The 23,645-nt window shown below is 36.8% G+C and overlaps 1 protein-coding gene and 1 non-coding gene across 7 annotated transcripts in view; both read right to left on the bottom strand.

Moving 5' to 3' along the window:
• RABGAP1 (RAB GTPase activating protein 1) overlaps nt 1-23,645 on the bottom strand; it is a 160,630-nt gene that overhangs the window by 113,015 nt on the left and 23,970 nt on the right. For 4 of the 6 annotated variants that reach the window (XM_002919994.4, XM_034664462.1, XM_034664464.1 and 1 more), the window contains exon 3: nt 353-587. The exons of 1 other annotated variant lie outside the window; for it this stretch is intronic. In XM_002919994.4, the coding sequence (XP_002920040.1) occupies nt 353-587 (235 nt within the window). Of the gene's footprint in view, nt 1-352; nt 588-12,604; nt 12,896-23,645 lie in introns of all 6 variants that reach the window. One more of the 6 variants, XM_034664461.1, reaches the window with a different exon arrangement.
• On the bottom strand, nt 17,597-17,704 carry LOC117803259. Its single transcript, XR_004626947.1, has one exon. It is a non-coding gene; the product is annotated as a U6 spliceosomal RNA (small nuclear RNA).

The following is a 23,645-nucleotide window of genomic DNA, read 5'->3' as shown; positions in this document are numbered from 1 at the left end:
TTCAGGCCTGGAGCAAATATCTCTTCCCCAAGCATTATTCCTCCACATCTCCAACACTGTACTCAAATTCCTTCTCTCTTGGAAAAAATCTTGAAACATTCTGAAATGACTTCCTCAATGTCATTTATAACTGCTGTTATCTCTTTCTTTGACATCAATGACACACATTTAAAGGGAAATCAGAATGGTACATATACCTACCCTTCTCACAACCCCCTCAATCTAGAATCTGAAAATTCTAGAAAACACAGAGTATGGTCTTCGCTTGCTCTGAATCAAACCTAGTATGGGTGGGCACTCACATATTAAAAACAATAGCCTTCAGTTAAGCAAGCAATGCAGCAGTCCTAACCTCCTTGTCCAGGTTTCACTGGCAAGCTCATCTCTGGTTTTTGGAGCCCTACTAATGGCACAGGGTTAATGGTGGATGAAGCTGAGAGTTGGTTAGAAAGAGGTCCATCTCCTTCGCCATCCAGCTGTGACCTTTCCACAAGTTCCTTGTCCCCTGGCTGGTCGTCCACTGGAGGATCCATCAGCACATCTGCTAGCTCTTTTTGCAGCTGCTGCTCACTTCCATTCCCTATAATCTAAGGGTCACAAATACACGCAATCAGCAAAGTGAGAAAGAGAGGCCAGTACCAATTCAAACGGGTCCGTATCTTAGAGAAAATCGTCAGCATTTCCTTTGATTCAAAGATATCTTCTGAATGTTTTAAAAAACAGAATCAAGATCTCCAATAAATAAGAGCTGCAGCTGCTCTCTTTATTCATACAGTTTTTCATGAAAAAGTATATAGTGAATTTGAGACTATTGCCCAGAAATGTGACAGTGTTACTGGAAGTTTTCTACAGTGACCTCAACTAACAAAACATTTGTAATTTTACTTGTGTGGTGAGAAATAATCTGTTAAGAGTAGTATCTTTAGGGGCTTCTCTAATCTTTAAGAAATAGGGAAAGTGTGTTTGCTTGCAAAAGTTATCAAAGAAACAGACTTATTAGGTAATAAATTTTCACATGTATTTCACCACTCCTACTATAAGTCAGTCTCTTGCAATTCTAAGGGAGATTCCTCTGATATGAAGTTTCTTAAAGTTCTGAATAAAGGCATCTGAATAAAGCTGGTATGTATTAAATGGCCTGAAGAGAGGCACTCTATTTCAGTAATGTCAAGTGTTTTTCTAGAGTCATGATGGTTTATTATTAGTTGCTCAACAAGGAAGTAAACAAGTGCAAAATCAAGTGCAGACTGCCCAATGCTAAGGAAAACCACAAGTGACAAAACCCAATATTGTCACTGAATGCTTATTCAAGAAACACTAAAAAAAAAATTTAACAAAAGAATTTAGAAAAAGTTATGATCAAGAAAGGGGCTGATTTAGGAGGCTTTCTGAAGACTAAAACCTGACAAAAAGTTAAAATGGGTGGGGCTAGGAGACTGTTAAAGAGAATGAGGTCTTCCTGGTCAAATCAACACAGAAGTTAGAAGCAAAATTCCAATAGTAACAGACATACCTCGGGACTACCAAAGAATCCAGTTCAAACTTTTTTTTATAACTCTATAAGCTTCAAGTTCCTTTGGCTGTAAATTTTAATTCAGAAACAGTCTTAAGTCTTTTTTTGCTGACATTTTCTTAAGGAAATGTAACATGTCAGCTACTCTTGCCTTGGAAATAAGGGCCACACAGGTGTTCGGCCTCAGGGCTTCAGTGACCATGTCTATTTCCCTGAACTTCATTTTATGTTTACAGTTACTGCTAATGGAACTACAAGTGGGTCAAGTAATTTTAATTCTTTGTTGCCTGATCCTGCACATCCGCAAGTGCAATCAAATTTCTTCTTTCACAAGTTCTACTTCCAGAAGTTTTTTTAAGCCATCTAAAAAACAAACCACATTGGGGCGCCTGGGTGGCACAGCGGTTAAGCGTCTGCCTTCAGCTCAGCGCGTGATCCCGGCGTTATGGGATCGAGCCCCACGTCAGGCTCTTCCGCTATGAGCCTGCTTCTTCCCTCTCCCACTCCCCCTGCTTGTGTTCCCTCTCTCACTGGTTGTCTCTATCTCTGTCGAATAAATAAATAAAATCTTAAAAATATAAATAAATAAATAAAAAAATAAAAAACAAACCACAGCTTAGTTCCAATTAACCATTCTTTCAGAACTGGAGAGCAATTACTGCATCACCTGCAGTAAACAAAAGATAGTCTAACTGAACCTAAACTGTTTTCCAAGGGGAAAGAAAAAGAACATAAGTAGGATAGTTAACAGCTTCCTGAACACAGACGGAGAAAAGATATCAGACTCCCTGTTTGTGTAATTAGGAATTATAACTGAGGAGACTATCACCAAAAGAGCAAACGAAATCTAAGACATTGTATGTTCCGTGTTACAAAGTACTGTTTTGTTCTTCGGCATATAGGATAATAAGTTTTCTGTTGGATAGGCTGCCTACATTTTCATATATTTGTTAATAACAAAAATACACCTAACCCTGAAAGAAAACACATTTATATGCTCGTGTTTTGTGTTTATACATACTCATCTTGCATTCTTCTTTTGTTTATAAAGCCTATAAACATAAGAACTGCCTTCTATTTCCTCAATTCTTCCGTAAAGAGTAGGAAAAAGAAATATACACACAAACACGCTGATTTTTAAAAGCTGTTTAAAAACAGCAATGCAACACATGCTTTGGGATGATTAAGGTCAATACAGTACTCCACAATTATGTTAGATCATTTGAGAACCTTCAATCTAATTTCAAAATTACTGTCTGTAACATTATAATATACATACTTACACCAGTTTTTTGCTGTTTTTGTTTATTTAAAAACTTTTTATTAAGTAATCTCTATGCCCAACACGGACTTGAACTCACAACCCTGTTATCAAGAATTGCATGCTCCATCAACTTAGCCAGCCAGGCACTGTTTGTTTTTTAAAGATTTATTTATTTGAGAGAGAGAGAGTGAGAGTGAGAGAGAGAGAGAGAGAGATCACAAGAAGGGAAAGTGGAGAGAGAGAGGTAGACTCCCCGCTGAACAGGGAGCCTGATGTGGGACTCGATCCCAGGACCCTGGGATCATGACCTGAGCCGAAGGTAGATGCTTAACCGACTGAGCCACCCAGGCGATCATCTGTTGCTTTCTTGCTTATCTAGGAAACAGTCAGCAATGCCTTTCAGGGTTCTCAAACTTTGGGATGTATCAGAATCACCTGGAGAACTTTTAAGACACAAACTGTTGGGCCCCAACTGAATTCCAATTCAGTAAATCTGGGTGGACCAGATAATTTGCATTTTTAAAAAGTTTCCAGGAGATGGTGATACTGCTAGTCTGGGGACCACGCTCTAAAAACCAACCTTAGGTTAATGGTTCTTAACCATGACTACACAGCATAATAACAATATTACCAGGAAGCACGTTAAAATTCAAACACATACTCCTCCCTCCATCCTCTCATCTCCCAACCTACCAAGTAAATCAGTCCCAGAGGTAGAGCCTGGGCATATACATTTTGAAGAACCTCCACGGGCAGGTGATTTACAAAATAGTTGGCAGGCCAGATTAGGCCAGCAGGCTATAGTCTGTTGACCCCTGGTATTGATGAATAGCTTAAACACACAAACAACTGCTTATCATTAGACTTCGTGTTATAATAAAAATAAATTCACTGTTAGTAGGGTTTTCTGTTCCCTAATGCCAACAGCATTCTTAACAGATAACACAATCATCTCTAAAATAACACACTGCAATATTAGTCAAGAGGTAGGCACATAGATCAATGGAATAAAACAGAATCCAAAAACAGACTGACACATATATGGCCAACTGGTTTCAAGAAAGTTGGCAAGATAATTTAAAGGAGAAAGGGAATAAAACAAATGGGGCTGGAACAATTAACTTGACATCCATACCTATGCAAAAACATGAAGCTCAGCCAATACTTCACATCACATACAAAAATTAACACAAAATGGATCACAGGTCTAAGTGTAAATCCTAAAGCTATAAAACTTACAGAAGAAAACAAAGGAGAAAGTCTATGAAAATCCTGGGACACAAAGATTTCTAGTGACACAAAAAGAAAAAAAAATGATAGGGGTACCTGGGCGGCACAGTGGGTTAAGCGTCCAAATCCTGGTTCTGGCTCAGCTCATGATCTCGGGGTCATGAGATTGAGCCCCTGCTTCAGGCTCCACACTCAGAGCAGAGCCTGCTTGAGACTCTCCCTTGGCCCCCTTCCCCTACACTCTTGCTCTCTCTCTAAAATACAAGTAAGTCTTTAAAAAAAATGATAAAGTGTGCTTTATCAAAACTCGAAACTTCTGCTCAAAAGACACTACTAAGAAAATGAAAACATAAGCCACAGACTTGGAGAATACGTATCTGATGAAGGATTTATACTCAGAATATTTTATAACTCAATTAGGAAACAAGAAACCCAATCTAAAAAATGGGCATTTCACTAAAGAAGGTATACAGATGGTTAACTAATAAGCACATGAGAGAAACTCAATTCATTAGCCATTAGAGAAACTTAAACTGCCATAGAATGCCTCCATATACCTATAAGATTGGCTAAAATTAAAATCAAAACAATGCTAACAATACCAAGGATTGGCAAAGATGTGTAATAACTGAAAAACTCTCATACATTGCTGGTGGGAATGCAAAATGGTAGAGTCAGTTTAGCTGTTTTTTGTAAATTTTATAGTTAAATATACACTTACCATATGACTCAATTATAGGTATGTACCCAAGAAAATTAAAGCATATGTCCTGTCTGTGAATGTTTATAGCAGTATTATTCATAATCACCAAAAACTGAATATACATGTTTATCAATTGCTTAGTGCATAAACAAAGTGCCACATATCATCTATACAATGGAATACTACTCAACAATAAAAAGGAATGAGTTATTAATACATGCAATAAAATGGATTATTCCGAGTAAAATAAGCCAGATACAAAAGGCTACAGCATACTGTAAGATTCCATTTATATGGCATTCTGGAAAAGGCACAACTTCAGGGACAGAAATCAGATCACTGATTGCCAAGAGCTGGGAAGGAGATAAGAGGATTGACTAAAAAGAAGCACAAAGAACTTTTTGCAGTGATAAAAATATTCTCCATCTTAACTGTGGTGATGGTGGTTGTTATGTAAGACTTTGCATTCACTAAAGCTTATAGGAGTGTACACCCAAAGGGCTGCAAGTTACTGTGTGTAAATTTTACCTCAATAAACTTAAAACAAAGGGGATACTGATAGTGGCAAAGGCTATGCATATGAGGGAGCAGGGGTTAAATGAGACATCTCTGCACCTTTCTCTCAATTTTGCTATGAACCTAACACTGCTCTAAAACATAAAGTCTATTTAAAAAAAATAGAAAAAAACATGATTTCTACCAAAAATGCAAATTGAGAACACACTGATCATTTTTTCTATCTGCACCTCAAAAGGTATTCATCCAGGGTTCTGTTTTTGACAATAACCTCATTTTACAGACACTCCTGTGCCCATCTCATCTGCTGCCAAGATACACAATCCCTAATATGTATCTACAATCCCTTCCTCAACCATCTCCTGGAGAGAAATCTTCAGCCAGATACCCCAGACTTAGTGTGTCAAACTTAACTCACTGTCTGATCCTCCTCCTGTATCCTTATTTTTTCTAAGGATGCTCTATGCCCAACGTGGGGCTCGAACTCACAACCCCAAGATCATGCTGTACCGACTGAGTCAGCCAGGTGCCACACCTGTTTTTTTTAATTAGTGAATTGCACTAGTATCCACTTAGTGGGCCAATGAAAGAGCACGATCATCCTTCACTTCTCTTACTCCCACATTACTCATAAATCCTACAGATTCTTGATCAATTGTGCATTTTTTCCTTCCCCTCTCTGTACAGGTAATACCACAGGACAGCTTATGTTCATTTTACATAAGCCTACTAGAAAGATAGGAGCTTCCCTGCCTTCTCTCTCTCTCCCCTATGACCTATCTTTCACAGGTCCACTGAAGTTACAATTGCAAATCTTAGTTCTGATCAAGCACCCCCTTGTTTTTAAACCCTTCCATGTTTCTTCAGTTCCCTTAAGATAAAGCCCAAATTTGTAACTGCATTCTTTGAGTTCTTCAGAACTCTGCCCAATTTATGTTTCCATCTCTTACCAATCACATCAAATTACTCAACTTCCCCAGGACATATCATAAACTTTCAAGCATCTAGACTTTGTATAGACTATTCCCTTCCCTAGAAAGTAATCGCTTCCTTCTTTCTGTTAAGACCAAGTTTAAATTGTTACCTCCTCTGGGATATCTTAACCCTGCGATATGGGGTTTAATTACTGCCTCCTTAGGGAGTGTTACCATCATATGAGCATACATGTTTTAGAGAACCAGACCTTGAACCAGACTGGGCATTATTAGATGGCAGAGATTTCTTCTTAAGTTATCTTTATATTATTCCCAAAGCTTTGGATACACTTACTGCACAATATACCTACAATACATGTTTACTGCATTGAATTTTATAAATGCAGAATAGAAGCCAAAGTAGTAGTCTGATATTGGATATTGGATTTTGGTTTAGGTATAAAACATGAAATCTGAATGCTTTATTTTAGCTTTGCTTACTTAAACACAAAAACAAGTACCATTATTGCCTATTATTCTGAGCGTCATTAAAGGTTTAACATTTACAATAAGAATGCTGGGCAAGACCAATTAGCATGCTGCAAAACAATTTTATTTTGAAGTCTAACGACGACTTCTACCTTAATTTAGCAGAAATATAAAAATAAAAAAAGCAAAGCAGATATGTATGGATAATACAAAGGTCATACTTAGATTTGTGTCCAGCTCCATGTAAACTAGATTAAGAGGAGGAGGGGAGATTGGGGCGCCTGGGTGGCACAGCGGTTAAGCGCCTGCCTTAGGCTCAGGGCGTGATCCTGGCGTTATGGGATCGAGCCCCACATCAGGCTCTTCCGCTATGAGCCTGCTTCTTCCTCCCACTCCCCCTGCTTGTGTTCCCTCTCTCGCTGGCTGTCTCTATCTCTGTCGAATAAATAAATAAAATCTTANAAAAAAAAAGAGGGGGAGGGGAGAGTACTTGAAGAAACAGTCCCAAATTAAGAGAAAAAAAGAGTAAATATAAAGTAGCTAATTTAGCAGCTATTGTAAACACAGACATAAATATTTGCAAGGACAGAGACTGCATGATGAATGACTTATTCATAATTCTGCTTACAAAGCCGGTGGTAGTAAAAACTAGGGACAAAAGCTGGCTCGTGGCACAACTCCAGGGGGCACCATTCACATACAGACCATGTGAACAGCAACCCCCTAGGGTTGGCTGTACAGAGTACAGCCTGTGGAACCGTACGTAGTAGTCCTACTTGAGCTCCACCTTAAGACAGAGCTGAGCTTGGGACATGGCTCTGAGACTAACTCTGTTGGCTCTGGGGCAAATTAACCTCTGGGAGTCACAACTGCCTCACCTCTAAAATGAAGGTGTTAATAATCTATGTCATAGGACTGTCATGTCATGAGGGTTCAATGACACAATAATAATATGGTTATAGGACACTTATTGTTTGTTTATAATTCAGGCACTATATGTGATTTTTACAGGAATTATCTCATTTCTCACATCACAGAATCTGCCAATTAGTAAGCATCCAATTAGTATCTTCCTACCCCACTTTCAGCTATTTCATTTTTTTAAAAAAAGATTTTATTTTTAAGTTAATTTCTACACCCAGCCTCTACACACGGGGCTCAAACTTACAACCTTGAGATAGAGTGTGTGCTCCACCTACTGAGCCGGCAAGGCACCCCCCACTTCCAGCTATTTCTAAATACGCTCTGACCCACCTACTAGAGTTGAAGTTTGAAAAAGCAAAAAACTTGAAAAAAAAAAAAAAGTAGTTGTTCCACTTTCCATTAGCCAGAGAAAACTAAGAACACACCTACTATTTATGTGAAAGCTGTTACTGGAATAACATCTGTCCTTTTTTTTTTTTTTTTTTAAAANATTTTATTTATTTATTTGACAGAGAGACAGCCAGTGAGAGAGGGAACACAAGCAGGGAGAGTGGGAGAGGGAGAAGCAGGCTCCCAGCAGAGGAGCCTGATGCGGGGCTCGATCCCAGAATTCTGGGATCACGCCCTGAGCCGAAGGCAGACGCTTATGACTGTGCTTACCCAGGCGCCCCAACATCTGTCCTTTCTAAATATATCAAATAAAAGTAATAATTTATATGGTAGAAGTGGCTACAGGTCTATTTCCTTGAGAGCAAACTGCATTTATAGAAGGGACAAAATGTTTCAAAGGCAACAACCAGTCATTTCCTGGTGTTAATTTTCTACTCCTAACTTTATAGCCTCTGTTTCCTGTCACTGCAACAATACCAGCTAGGCCCCACGATTTGACAGTTATCCAAAGCTACTTTAGGCAGTTTGGGATCTTTTTCCAGTAGAGATTTTGTCTTCAAGAAAGCATGCTTAGGAAATGACAGTGTGCACTTGAGAAATCCATAGATATCAGAAAATTAAAGACAAATTCTTGATGATCTACAGTTCCACTACTTGTATCAGACCGTAATGAAAATATAAATGACAATAGTTCAGACAGAGTAATTTTACTCAGTTTCAGTGTAAAAACTAAGGCATTTTGAAACAAGTATATAAAGCTCAGTTTTACCAGAAAGCAAGACACAAAATAACCAGAAGTTCCATATGGATCCTGGCAAGTACTGTTACTAACCTCAAATCCACTCACATTCTTGTTCTGTGATCTTTGATAAATCACTAAATTACTTTGTGCCTCATTTATAAACTGTAGCTGTTTTGACTATCCATCTCTTTATCTTACTCTATGAAGGAAGGACCAGATAAACAACCTAAAATCACCATTAGGAATTATTAACATTAATTTAAAAGGGGGAAGGAGAAGGAACAACATCATGTGAATTCATCCTAAAAAGTCAACTGAAGATAGACCCAAAGTATTTATGACTGTGTTGCAAAATAATGGGATTATGATTGGGTTTTACTTAACTTCTCTTATTGCCTGAATTTTCTGTATCAAGCACACATTATTTTTGTAACTACAGGAAACAAATAACAAAAAGGCTATTTGGGAGAAAAAGAAAAGCAAGCACATTCAATTCTACTATATGCAATGCTCCTGACCCTGGGCCCTTTACAATTCTCTTGATCTTTCTACACATTACAGGACTCACTTCTTTGAGTAATTCTTAATCATTCTTTAAGGTTTTGCTAAATTGTTACCTACTCTTTGCTTTTCTAGGCAACAGTTAGGTTGTCATGTAATTCTGTTCATATCTATATTCTAGCACTTGATGAATTTTATCATGATGACATGGTTTCTTATGTGTCTCCCCACCACCACACTTTAATGAAACTGTGTGTTCATGGTTCAGTTACTTTGTTTGCTGAATAAAAGATCTGCATTAGAGGACAAGATCACCTGATAACTAAAACCAAGTAATATCAGAAACTGAGTCAGAAGATTAATTTAGGCAATTCTAAGTGAGAAGGAGTGACTTCTGTATCAGCTATTTTAATACAATCTGGCAACTTCTTTCCAACTAAAATAATGTCCACTGGATTTTTCAAGATGGAAAGATTAAAACATTTTTTTAATTCTTTAAGAAGTACTAGCTCATCAATGTACCTCCAACCAATATTTATAGAGTATCTTTGGTTAAGAGCTAAGGGTGTAAGATTCCTACACCAGAGGAGTCAGGTAGAGAAAATACATGTTCTGAATTTATGAAAAGTTCCCCGATTTTGATGTGAGTTGTCAAAACATTTCATGAAGAAAAATACCTGTGTTTTTAAAATAACTACAGCCTCACATGAAGTCTTTCTTCAAAGGGCTTAACTAAAGCATTGTCTTCCCCAAGAAGGCTTCTCAGACTCCTTCTCCGAGCTGAGATAGGTTTCCGTCCTCTCTGTTCTATAGCACCCTTTGTTAATCTCTACCGTAGCATTTACCTATTAACGTTAAAAATTAAATAATAGCCACAATATCTCTACAGCTCCTCCATCAAGAGGTAGAGTCTATTTCCCTAAACCCAAGAATCTGGACTGACCCTGTGACATGCTTTGACCAACAAAATGTGGCAGAAGTGACACCATGTAATTTCTAAGCCGTAGGCTTAAAAGATGCATAACGGCTTCCACATCTACCCTAGGACCACCATGCTGCTGTGAAGAAGTCCAAGATGAAGACCACACAAAAAGAAAGATTCAGCCATCCCAGTCAAGCCCAGTCACCAGTCAATGTACTGGCTCAATGAAGTTACATGAACCAAAACAAGACCAGCAAAACTACCCGCTCAATGGATAAAATCATGAGAAATAATAAATTGTTTCAAGCCACTCAATTCTGAGGCAGTTTGTTACAAAGCAAAGATTAGAACAAACCACTGCAACAAAAATCCTAAGAGCTACCACCTACCCTAAGCTATAAGTGCCTTGAAGATAAGAACCATGTCCAATTCATCTGTTTTCATTCAGCGTTTTAAGAGCTTCTCTTTGTCTGTGATGTTTGCCAGTTTCCTGTCATCCTGACTGGGACTCACACTCTGTTCCTTGAAGCTGAGGATTTATGTCTTATCACTTCTGGAAAATAGTCAGTTACTATCTCAAGTAACTCTCTCCCATTCTAGTCTATTTTCCAGGTAACTTCTGCAGATTCATTTTGCAGGTATTTGATTCTCTCTTCAGCCATGTCTAATCTACTATTTAACACATCAGTTGCGCCTTTACCTTTACTAGCTCTAATTTGCACTAAGTTTGCTTGGTCTTTCAAAATTTTTTGATAATTTTGTTCATTTCTGATATTTTCAAATTTTTCTCCAAACCTTCAAATATTTAAATCATATTTAAATTAAAGTTACAGCTAATAATTCAAATGCCTGAGTTTCAGTGAGATTTGATCCTGCTGTGGTTTGCCTACTCTCTGCTCTTTATAAATTTTGGATTATCTGATATTCTTTATCAAGGTCATCTGTGGGAATACCATGCAGCCTGGGTGGCAGGCATGTCCCTCCACAGTAGTTTTGCAACTGATTCTGTCAGGTGCCCTAAAAGTATTACGAACCCAGGAATATTCAGGTAGTGTAAATTCAAACCCCAAATACCCGAAGGCAAGCCTATGGGTACAAATTCTCAACAAGACTCCCCTCCAAACCTGTGTCCATGCTAAGAAGAGGATGCATCATCCCCCGAAGGTGCTATATAAGGAAATCACAGTTCCAACACCCCTCTCTGTAAAACCTAATTTATCTATCAAAACCCATGCCTACTGGTCATAAAGAATAGTAAATTCCCCCAGTACAGCTCCAGCGTCAGCTTTTACGTATAGTTCTGGCTTTCAGTGCCCCTCTTTGCTTTTTGTTCTTTTGGCGTTTCTTTACATTTTTATGAATATAGCTAAAAAAGGATGTTTGTTATATTTCATGCAGCTCTCCTAAATATTTTTGTATTGGGACATTTTTGGGTTTTCTAGGTCATCATATTTCCAAAGATGGGAATTGCCAGCCTCAGTGCCTAAAAGCAGCATTCGGTAGATTACTAGCTGTCAACTGAATATTCAACAAAACCTATTTCTGACATGGAAGAATGACAGGCTTTTAAATGTATTTTCTAAATCCAATGCAATTTTAAAATCTAGAAGTGGCTGAAAAAACAAAGTTTCAAAAAGAAGAGTATCACTGACCAACATGTTGCAGTAATCCTATCATACTTTACTTTGATCTCGTAGACTGAACAATAATTCTATTACTTTCTTCACTTACCAGTTCTACATACAATAAGTCAATATAGTGTAGAGATGTACTGAAAATACATAGAGGAAACATTTTAAATTTGTAGAGCATATTGCTCAATTTCCTGGTCTAAGAAACAGAACATTTCTTTTCAGTAAACAAGATAAATGAGAGAGCAAGAAAAAAAGTTCTCTCAAGAAGCCCTAAGGGTCCTTCCCATTTACATTCATCAAATTAGAAACAGGAAGAGTAAGTCAAACAGTACTTCAAAAATTAACAAGAAAATTTTCAAGTGGAAGAAACCCAAAAAGAGAGAAGACTGATCTATTTGCATGTGTACTTCTTCATGCTGTCTTTCTTCCTATTATAGACACTGTTCCTAGGCTAACCCCTCCACTCACGCAACAGGAAACCCCTCTCCCTAATCAAAGACTTTGCTCTTCTCTGGTACTAGTAATGTCCCTCTCTTTACTGAGTGACTCCTATCAGTGTATTTGTATCATAAAATCCCTCCCTGGAATCACTGTTCCTCTTCAGCTACCATGCCACATCTTTTTAGCAAAAATCCTTAAAACCGTTGTTATACTATCACCACTTCTTCCTCATCTACCATTTACTACCCAACCCACAGGAATGCTAATGATCTCATCTCTCTCTTGAAAACAAAAAGCAATCAGAAAACAAACAAATAAAAAACCAAAAACCCCCAAACCCTTCTTAAGGATCACCCAGGCCTCTATCCTGTCTTTTTTTCAGTCACCATCGAAAGCAACCTCTCAGCAAAATCTAACATACCTGGTTATTCCCGCTCTCTTGAAATACTTTCTTCATCTCTCTTCCAAGGCATTCCAATCTCCTAGTTTTCTTTATATCTCACTAGTTATATCTTCTCAGTCTTCTCTGCTGGTTTCTCTTCATCTCCATCTCTCAATGTTGAAGTACTCCAAGAATCAGTTCTTCACTCAACTCTTCAGTTTCTACGCTCACTCTGTGGGTGATCTCATCTAATCCCATAGCTTTAAATACCATCTATATACTGTTGATGCCAGCCACAGTCGCTCCGGAGGATCAATCTCACACAATCAACTACTTGACATCAAGAAATGGACATATAATAGTCATCTCAAATTTAATATTTTCCAACTTCTGATCCTTCTAACCCAATCCTGGTCCTCTCTCTTTCTATTTTAATAAATGGCACTACCATTTACCTAACAGCTCAGGCCAAAACCTAGGAATCATCATTATTTCTCTTTGCCTCAAATCCCACATCTAATTTGCCCACCCTATCAGTTCTACCTTGAAAATATATCCTGAATCAAACCACGTTCACCTTCTAAACTAAGCCAACTTTCTCTCTCACTTTAATGACTAAAACAGCCTTCTATCTGCTCTTCTTGCTATCAGTCTTGCCTCTTTATTGCCCATTCTCCATGGAGTAGACCAGATATAACTCATGGTTTTGAGTATATTCACAGATATGTGCAACCAACACCAAAGTCAATTTAAAATATTTTCATCACCTCAAAAAAAAAAAAAAAACCAAATCAAACACCACCATATCCTGTTAGATATCAACTCTACCTTCCCCTAATAACTCCAGACTAAATAAGCAACAACTAATCACTCCCCTGCCTCTAAAAATTTGACTATTCTAGACATTTCATATTAATGGAGCCATGTAATTTTTGGACTCCTGTGACTTGCCTGTTATTTAACATGTCTCTGAGGATCATCTATATTGTAGCATGTATCAGTACTTCATTCCTTTTTATGACCAAATAATATTTCACTGCACATCACATTTATCCATTTAGTAGTTGATAAACATTTAGGTTGCTTAGCTTTCATCCTGTGGGCTGTATTTCTTCCTTTATCGCTTATGCTTCGGGTGTGGTATCAAAGAATCCACTGACAAATCTGAAGTCATGAAAATTTACCCGTTTCTTCTACAAGCTTTACACTTTTAGCTCTTACAACGAAGTCTATAATCCATTTTAAGTTAATTTTTGTATATAGTGTAAGGTAAGGGTATAACTTCATTCCTTTGAATGTGATTATCCACTTGTCCCAGCACAATTTGTTGAAAAAAGAAAACAAAAAGCCCATTCCCAATCAAATGGCATAGGTAACCTTGTCTAAATAAGCTGACCACAGAAATATGGTTCTATTTCTCAACTCTCAAATGTCATCCAGTGATTTATATGCCTATCTTTATGTCAGTACCATACTGACCTGATTACCACTGCTCTATAGTAAGTTTTGAAAATACAAAGTTTGAGTCCTCCAACTTTGTTCTTTATTTTCAAGATTATTTTGGCCCTTAGGGTCCCTTGCAATCCAAAATGAATTTTACAACTGGGATCTAAACGTCTACAAAGATGTTACCTAGGATTCTAATAGATTGCAATGAATGTGTAGATCACTTTAAGGAGTAATGCCACCTTAACAATAATTCTGATGGATGAACATTGGATGAATTTCCACTTATTGAGATCTTCTTTATTTCTTCGAACAATGTTTTGCAGATTTCAAAGTATAAGATTTGCACTTCTGTTTAACTTAGCACTATTTCATTTCTTCTTTCTTTAAGTAGGCTCCATGCCCACTGGAGGCAGCGGGGCTTGAATGCATGACCCTGAAATCAAAACTTGAGCTGCGATCAAGTTGGACACCTAACCAACTGAGCCACCCAGGTGCCCCTATTTCATTCTTATTCATACTATCATAAATTGTTTTTTCATTGTTATTTTACGATTGTTCACTGCAAGTGAACAGAAAATTGATTTTTTTGTATATTTATCTTGTATCCCACAATACTGCTGACCTTAATTTTAATAATTTTTTTACATTTCAAAGGATTTTCCATATATAAATTCATGTCAACTGCAAACAGATAGTTTTTACTTCCTTCTTTCCAATCTGGATATTATATTTTTGCACGCCTAACAGCCATGGTTGTACAATGTTGAACAGAGGTTGCAAGTGCAGACATCCAGGTCTTGAGTCTGAACTTAGGGGGAAACAATCTACTCTTTCACCAGCAAGAATGATTTTCACTGTGAGTTTTTCATAGATGCTGTTAATCAGGTTGAGGAAGTTCCATTCACAGGTGATTTGTTTTCTACATTTCCTTATTTTCATAAAAAGGTGTTGGGTTTCACCATTTTTCCTGTGCCTACTAAAAATGATCATGTGGTTTTGTTTTTAGTTCCACTGATATATTACATCTGTAGATTTTCAGTTGTTAATTCAAACTTACTTCTTGTGATAAATCCCACTTGATCATGGTATGTAATCCGTTTCATATACTGCTGAATTAAGTATGCTGGTATATTTAAGAGATACTGACATGTAGTTTTCTTGTGATGTCTTTGCCTAATTTTGGCATTGGCACAATATCATCCTCATAGATTTAGTTAGGAAATATTCTCTCCTTTTCTATTTTTTTGGGAGAGTTTATGAGGAACTGGTATTCTGACTCAAGCACTGGTAGATTTCAGGAATAAAGCCATCTAGGCCTGAGCTTTCTTTGTGGGCACATTTTTTATTACTAATTCAACTTCTTGTCATAGGTCTATTCACACTAAATCTCATTAGTATTTTTCTAGAAATGTATCCATTTCAATAAGTTCTCTAATTTTTTGGCATAATACTATTCCTAATAGGTCTTTATAATCCTATTTTTTTTAGCTTAAGTCAGCAATAATGTCCCCTCTTTCAGTTCTAATTCTAGTAATCTCTTTTTTTCTTGGTCAATCTAAAGTAATGCCAATTTTGTTGATCTTTTCAAAGAACCAGGTTCTTGTATTGATTCTTCTCTATTACTTTTCTATTCTGTTTCACTGATTTTGGCTCTAATCTTTTATTTCCTACTTTGGTTTGTTTTACATTTAGTTTGCCCTTCTTTTTCCAATGTCTTAAGGTGAAAGATGAGGTTACTTACTTGAGATTTTCCTTTCATAATATAGGAATTTACAGGTGGAAATTTTCCTATACACTTTTAAGCTGTATCCCATACTGTCTGTATGATAGATCTTTTCCCATCTTTTTTTTTAAATGTTTGTATCTGAATTTAACACATATCTCCTGCCAACAGCATACAGCTGGATATTTTTTTTATCGGATGCTGACAGTTTTCTTTTTTATTATATTGCTTAATCCATTTTGCTGTTGATATAGTTCAATTTAGGTGTGCCATTTTGCTTTTTAGTTTTTACGTGTCTATCTTATGTATTTTCCATTCCTTTATTGCTTCACTGTTTTTTTAGTATTTAGTGAATATTTTCTAATACAACACTGACATTTCTTTAATGATATACATATATACACACACATACCACCTTAGTGGTCGCTGTAGAACTTGCCATGCATATCTTAATTTATTAGAATCACTTTCTAATTTATACTACCTTAAGTCTAGTAAGATACAAAAAATTATTCAAATATAGCAGTATCCCCCCCCATTGGTATTATTATATCTATAAATATTACAAATCAACACATTTTTATAATTGTTACTTTATATAATTGTGTCTTTTAAAAGGACAAGAAAACAAACATATACTCATTTTGTTATATTAATTCTATCAATTCTGGTTCTCTTCATTTGCTCTTATAGTTTTGAATTACTGTATTAAGTCATTTACTAAGCTGTAATACGGCTCTGCTCCTACCTACCTCATTTTTAAAATGATTGGCAAACAGATATTTCTAAATGTTATAGGAACAATATATACACATTATATATATAACGCAAAAGAGGAAAATGCATTCATACTGTCTTTATTATTACACAATTACCCATACTGGTGCTATGGATTAAAATTATTGTTTGGAGTCACTTGCTTTTGGCCGGAAGAACTTCTTTTAGTATTTCTTGTAAAGTGGTTCTGATAGTAGTAAATTCTGTTTTTGTTTATTTCATCTTCAGTTTTGACTAACAGTTTTGCTAGGATTCTTGGTTGACAGTTTTTTCTTTGAGCACTTTGAACATGTTATCCCACTGGCTTCAAGCTTCCACTATTTCTGCTGAGAAGTCAGCTGTAAATCTTATTGAGGTCCCCTTGTAGGAAATTAATCATTTTTCTTCTGTTACTTAAGATTTCCCCCTTGTCTTTGGTTTTCAACATTTTTACTAAGATATGGCTTTTTGTGGGGCGCCTGGGTGGCGCAGGCGTTGAACGTCTGCCTTCGGCTCAGTGTGTGATCCCGGCACTCCGGGATCGAGTCCCACATAGGGCTCCTCCACTGGGAGCCTGCTTCTTCCTCTCCCACTTCCCTTGTGTTCCCTCTCTCACCTGTCTCTCTGTCACATAAATAAATAAAATCTTTAAAAAAAAAAAAAAAGGATATGGCTTTTTGTGGATCTTTCTGAGTTTATCTTAGAGTATGGTGAGCTTCTTAGATGTGTATTGTTTTTCAATAAATAAAAAAATGTGGGACTTTTCAGACATTATTTCTTCAAATATTTTTTCCGCTCATTTTCTTCCTCTCCTCCTGAAATACATACGAGTATGTTATTACACTTAATAACATCTCTTCTTTTTCTGAGGCTTTGTTCATTCTTTTTTCTTTCTGTTCTTTGGATATTTCTACTGATCTTCAAGTTTATTAATTCCCTCTTTTAGGAGTGTCTGGCTGGCTCAGTCCATAGAGCATGCAACTCTTGATCTTAGGGTGGTGAATTCAAGCCCCACGTTAGGTGTGGAGTCTACTTAATAAAAGAGTAAAATAATAAAATAAAAATAATAAAAATTGTTTAATTCCTTCTTTTAAAAAAACGTATTTGTTATGGTATACCTGATGCACACTATGTGTCATCTTTACACAGGCACCATGCTAATCTTCTCTGTATTGTTCCAATTTTAGTATGTGTACTGCCAAAGCAAGCACACGTACATACAAACGCACATGATTTAAATGTGCACTTTGGTGAATTTTGGCATATGTATACACCACAATCAAGGCAGTGGCCATATCCATAATGTCCAAAACTCCTTGTGCCCCTCTGTACTCCCACTCTTTTTCCCCATCCCATCATCATACCCCCAGGCAAACACTGAACAGCTTTCTGTGATTACAGGTTTTGCATCTTCTACAATTATACATAAACAGAATGTGCAATATGAGCTTTGGGTGGGGCTGGTCAGTCTTCTTCCACTCAGCTTAATTATTTTAGTATTTCTTCATGATTGTGGTAGCAACAGTTCATTTTTTAAAAGACTTTAAACACTTCTCACATTTTATTTGTTATGGAAAATCTGTGGGTCTTTTTCATTTTTTATGTATTTTTCCAACTTTACTGAGACTTAATTGAAATAAAACATTGTGTAAGTTTAAGGTATACGATGTGATTTGACATGTGTATATAATGTGAAATGATTACCGCAATAAGGTCAGTTAATGTATCCACCAACTCACATGATTACCATTTCTGTACGTGTGGTGAAAACATTTAAGATGTATTCACTTAGGTATTTTCAATTAATTATATAATATAGTACTGTTAACTACAATCCCAGTGCTGTACATTAGATCCCCAAAACTTAATAACTGCATAACTGCAAATCTGTACTCTTTGACTGACAGCTCCTCACCTCTCCCACCATCACTTCCTGCCCCTGGCAACCACCATTTTGAGTGTGGCTCAGATTCCACATATGTAACGTAGAATGTGAAATATGTTGTGTTTTTGTTGTTTAAAGATATTTGATTTCCCTTTTGTTTTCTTCTTTGATTCACTGGTTGTTCAGAAATATGTTGTTTAATTTCCAAATATTTGTGATTTTCAAATTTCCTTCCTGTTATCAATTTCTAATTTTATATCTCTATGGTTAGAAAAGATATTTGGCATAATTTAAGTCTTCAATTTGCTAAGATTTGTTTTGTGACCTAAATATGATCCATCCTGGAGAATGTTCTGTGTATGTTTAAGAAGAATAAATATTCTGTTGCTGTTTGTTAGAATGTTCTATATATGCCTGTTAGGTCCACTTGGTCTAAGGTGTAGCTCAAGTCCAATGTTCCCTTATTAATTCTATGCCTAAATGATCTATCTATTGTTTAAAATAGAGTACTAAAGTTCCCTATCATTATTGCATTGTCTATTTCTCCCTTCAGATCTGTTTCTTTTGATTATATTTAGGTACTCTGATGCTCAATACTTATATATTTACAATTGTTACATCTTCTTGATGAGTTGACCCATTTTTCATTATATTATACCCTTTGTCTCTCTTCTTACGGTTTTTTTTACTTAAAGTCTGTTTTGTCTGGTATCAATTTAGCTACCCCTGCTCTCTTTTGGTTTCCATTTGTATGGAATTGCTTTTCCATCTCTTCACATTCAGTCTGTGTGTGTCCTTAAGGCTGATAAGAGTCTCTAACAGGCAGAATATAGTGGGGGTCATATTTTTTATCCACTCAGACACTGTGTTATTTGGAGAATATAATTCATTTGCATTTAAAGTAATTATTGATAGGTAAGAACTTATAATGCTATGTTTTTGTTTTCTCATTGTTTTATAGTTCCCTTGTTCCTTTCTTCCTTTCTTGCTGTCTTCCTTTGTGAAATGAAATTTTCCAAAGTGGTATACTTTGATTCCCTTCTTTTTAGCTTTCATGTTATCTATTGTAGGTTTTGCTCTGCAGTTACCATGAGGGTTACATAACTGATATAACAGTATATTTTATGCTTACAACAATTTTAATCATATACAAACACTCCACCCCCAACATTTTAGAGTTTTGATGTAAAAATTTAACTTTTCATATTGTCTATTCATTATTGCTCTATTTTTAATACCTTTGTCTTTTAATCTTTATACTAGAATTAATCAATACACCATATTACAGTGATTTTGACTACATACTTACCTTCTTCAGTGTTTTATATCTTCATGTTTTTTGTTTTACTAGCTAGTATTCTTTCATTTCAGATTGAAGAACACCTTTCAGCATTTTTATTAAGGTCTGGTGATGATTAAGTCCCTCAGTTTGATTTGTGAATATCTTTCTCCCTCCATTTCTGAAGGACAACTTTGCTGAATAAAGTATTCTTGGTTTTTTTCTTATAGCACCATGAGTATGTCATCCCACTCTATTCTGGCCTATAAGGTTTCTGCTGAGAAATCTGCTAACAGACTTATGGGGATTCACTTGTCATGTGATTTTTTTTCTCTTGCTGCTTTAAAAACTGTCTTTTATTTTATTATAATGTGTCTTGGAAAGAATCGCTTTGGGTTGAAATCTTGGGGAAACCTACAAGCTTTATGAACTTGGATGTCCAAATCTCTCTCCAAATTTGGGAAATTCTCATTCATTAGGTCTCTAACCTTTTGACCCATTTCCCCCTCTTCTCCTTCTGGCACACCAATAAATGCATACATTATTTTTTATGGTATACTATGGTTCACGTAGGCTTTCTTCACTCTCGTTCTTTCTTTTGTTTTCAGCCTAGATAACATTAAATAACCTGTCTTCTACTTCATGAAAATATCTTCTGCTTGATCCAGTCTAATGTTGATGATTTCCATTGCATTTGATGACTGCTCAAGCACGTGGTTTCTCCCAATACCACAGAATCCAGTTTCTATGCATGCTCACTGGACATCTGCATAGGCTCATTCTGACCATTCTTGCCCTCAGGGGCATGCACAAGAAGGCAGTCACTGGGTATGGATGTGTCTGGGTGAGCTGCACAGAGCTTGGTGGTACCCATAGGCCAGCTGAAGTCATCAGAAGGGGAGACAACCTCAGTGGCTCATGAGTAGACTTCCTGATAGAGTTCCTAAAGCAGTTAATAAAATGTGTGTTCCTTTGATATGTTCCATTCCCAGCCTTAGCTGTTGTTCTCCCAGCATGACTGTCCACCCCCAAGTTGTATAGTTCAAAACCCAATATTCTGGATGGAGTGAGAAAGAAATGGGTTTTGGGAGTATCCCACACACCTGGGGAATCCAGCACCTGCTCTCAATTTTCCACATGGAGAAAATCATGGGCAGAGAAAGTCTCTATTGGCATTGAGCTGTGTTGTCTTAGGAGAAAGGTGACACAGGTGAAGTAAAACAGCTCCTTTTATTGTCTTCAATGGATCCAATCTTTGATGTTTTTTGCTCCAAGTATGCTGAAACCTCTCTGATGGACCCCTGGACTCCCACAAAGGCACTCTCGCCCATGAGTGACTGTCTAAATCAGTGTTCTTTGGAGGGTAGGATGATAGTAAACTTCATCCTGAAACTCCTGAAAATACCTCTCATTAATTCTTCCTTTGGCCAGTTGAAATTTACTGTTGAGCCCCTCTAGTGAATTTTCTGTTTCAGCTACTGTGCTTTTCCACTTCAGAATTTCCATTTGGTTCTTTGGTTGGTAATTTCTATCTCCCTAATGATATTCTCTATTTGATATGACATTGTCATCATACTTTCCTTTATTCCTTTAAGCATGATTTTAGTTCACTGAACTTAATGGCTACTCTGACAAATCTATGTATTCAATCCAACATGTCATTCTCATTACCAGTATCTGCTGTCTGCTTTTTTTTTTTTTTTAAATGATGTACGGGTTATTTTTTCACGTTTCTTTGCATGTTTCACAATTTTGTGTTGGAAACTTGATATTTTAGATAAAGTACCATTTCACAGTACGGGTCTCCCCACTCTGGGACTTGTTATTTATTATGCTTATTTATTTAGTAGCTAGACAGCTTATTTTCGTAAATTCTACTCCCCTAATTCCCATTGTGTTAAACCTCCAACTTGCTTCTCTGGGAAGATTTGGCTTTACCTACAGTCATCCTGAGATGAGAACCATTTTGGAAGAGTGCTTGGTCTCTTTCTCCGACCACACCTAGATGTCAAACTCCACTAATTAGGGCCAATTGCTAAATAGTCTTCAATAATGCACTTGGGTATAAACTACTCCACAAAATAAACTAACCAAATTGACATTACTTTGAAGAGAGAGTTTCAGAGGTCCATGTTTGAGATCTGTTCTGACACTAAGAGTCAGTCTCCTCCCAGTAAGCCTATACTTAAATCTATATGTTCAATCAATCTACCAATCTCCTCTTGAATTACCGCTCACCACAAGCTCTACTGTTTTTGAGAATACCCTTAGGCTTGAATTTCTCTACATTCTGCTGTAAATTAAGTCAGTTTCTCTGGGAAGGGATTAGGAGCTGTTTTATGACCCCTTCTCACTACAGGGAAAATCTGTGAGCCACAGCCATGAGGTTAGGAGGTGGACAACAGCATGCTTTACTTTGAGTGACATCCCATCTTTGGAAGCTGAGTACTTAGTGGCTGTAGGTGATGCAGTAGTCTCAGGTCTTCTTAGTTTGTCATTGGAGTTTGTCTTTAGAAGGTAGGGCAATTGGACTCCCAGTATTCTAAGCAGCAGTGCCCAAAGTAGAGCCTCTATTCCAAGAACAAGGGCTGGGCAAAAAAAGGGAGCCCCCATCTCTGAGTCACACTTGGTGAGCAAATGTAGCTGGCGGCAGGATGAGAAATGCCATTTCCCTGCTATTCCCTGTAAGATAGCTCTCCAATTAGGAGGGGAGCCGGGGGATCTTATTTTCTTGATTGCACTGGTACGGAGTTAATATCTTGCTCAGCTGGGAAAGGTGAGGGAAGCAATGGGTCCTGGTTCAAATACCACAGATTCTTTACCAAATTTTAGTAAATTTCCTTGAATAAATGTTTCCTTACTTGCTGTATATCCTTTAGAACATTTTCAAAAACTGTAAATGGTTGGGTTTTGTTTTCTTTTTAATAATTGTCACCAATTTTGCTAAAGAGTAGGTCCACAGAGCTCCTTATGCTGCCATACTGGAAGTCTCTCTCAGCCAGTGAGCTTTTTAAAATGTAAATCAGATCATGTCCCCATTGAAAACTCTCCAAAAATTCCCTTCACATTTATAACAAAGTCCAAATTTCTCCCAACTTCTATTAAGTTCTACATGATGCAGCCTCTGCCAAGCACTGGATACCATTCTTTACCATTTTTTATTTACTTTACTCACTCTGCTCCAATCTCTGTCCTAACGGGGGTGGTCCTCCTCAGGGTCTATCTTCTCTATTCCCTTTAAAAAGCTCTCTTCCTAGATTTCTCCATGGCCTCCTTCCCTATTCCACTCAGGTCTCAGCTCAAATGTCACTTCAAGACGGTCTCTAAAATAGTACCTGCCCTTCATTCTTTATCCATGTATCCCACTCTGATTTTCATCATGGCACCTAAATTTACTTAACCTATTCATTTTCTTATGTGCTTAAAGTCTGTTTCCCCCATTAGAATAACAACTCTAAGAGGGCAGGGGGCTTCGTAATCTTATTCACCACTGTATCCCCAGTATTCAGTACTTGGCACACAGTCAGTACTCAATAAATACTTGTTGAATGAATAAACATAAACAAGAAATGAAATATTTTAAAAGCTATTTACATTTTAAATGACATCAACAGAGAACATTTTTATTTATATTCACAAAGAGAATGATTAACAGGGTATGGGAAAAAAGTAAAATAGTTGTTCATTTGGCTTAGAAAATATAAACAAGCAAAAGTGGCCAATAGCCAAGTATTTAATATTCAGTTTCAATAATCCTGAAACTTATTTTTATAAATAGCACTGCTGACCTGTCCTTGCCTTTACACTACATATACCAGACCCAAAAGAAATAATCATCTCTAATTCAATGGGAAAATAAGATCAATACTGAAATGATAAATATACTATGACCACTAGTTTTGACAATTGGGGTATTAGAAGATTTAGAAGCTAATCAAATTGAAAATCCTTAATCAAATATAAATTTGTCACGATCACTAATTATAAA

The sequence above is a fragment of the Ailuropoda melanoleuca genome, chromosome 7 (genome assembly GCF_002007445.2).
Source record: "Ailuropoda melanoleuca isolate Jingjing chromosome 7, ASM200744v2, whole genome shotgun sequence".
In the NCBI taxonomy this organism is placed as follows: Eukaryota; Metazoa; Chordata; class Mammalia; order Carnivora; family Ursidae; genus Ailuropoda; species Ailuropoda melanoleuca.
This window is presented reverse-complemented; position numbering and strand designations above follow the sequence as displayed.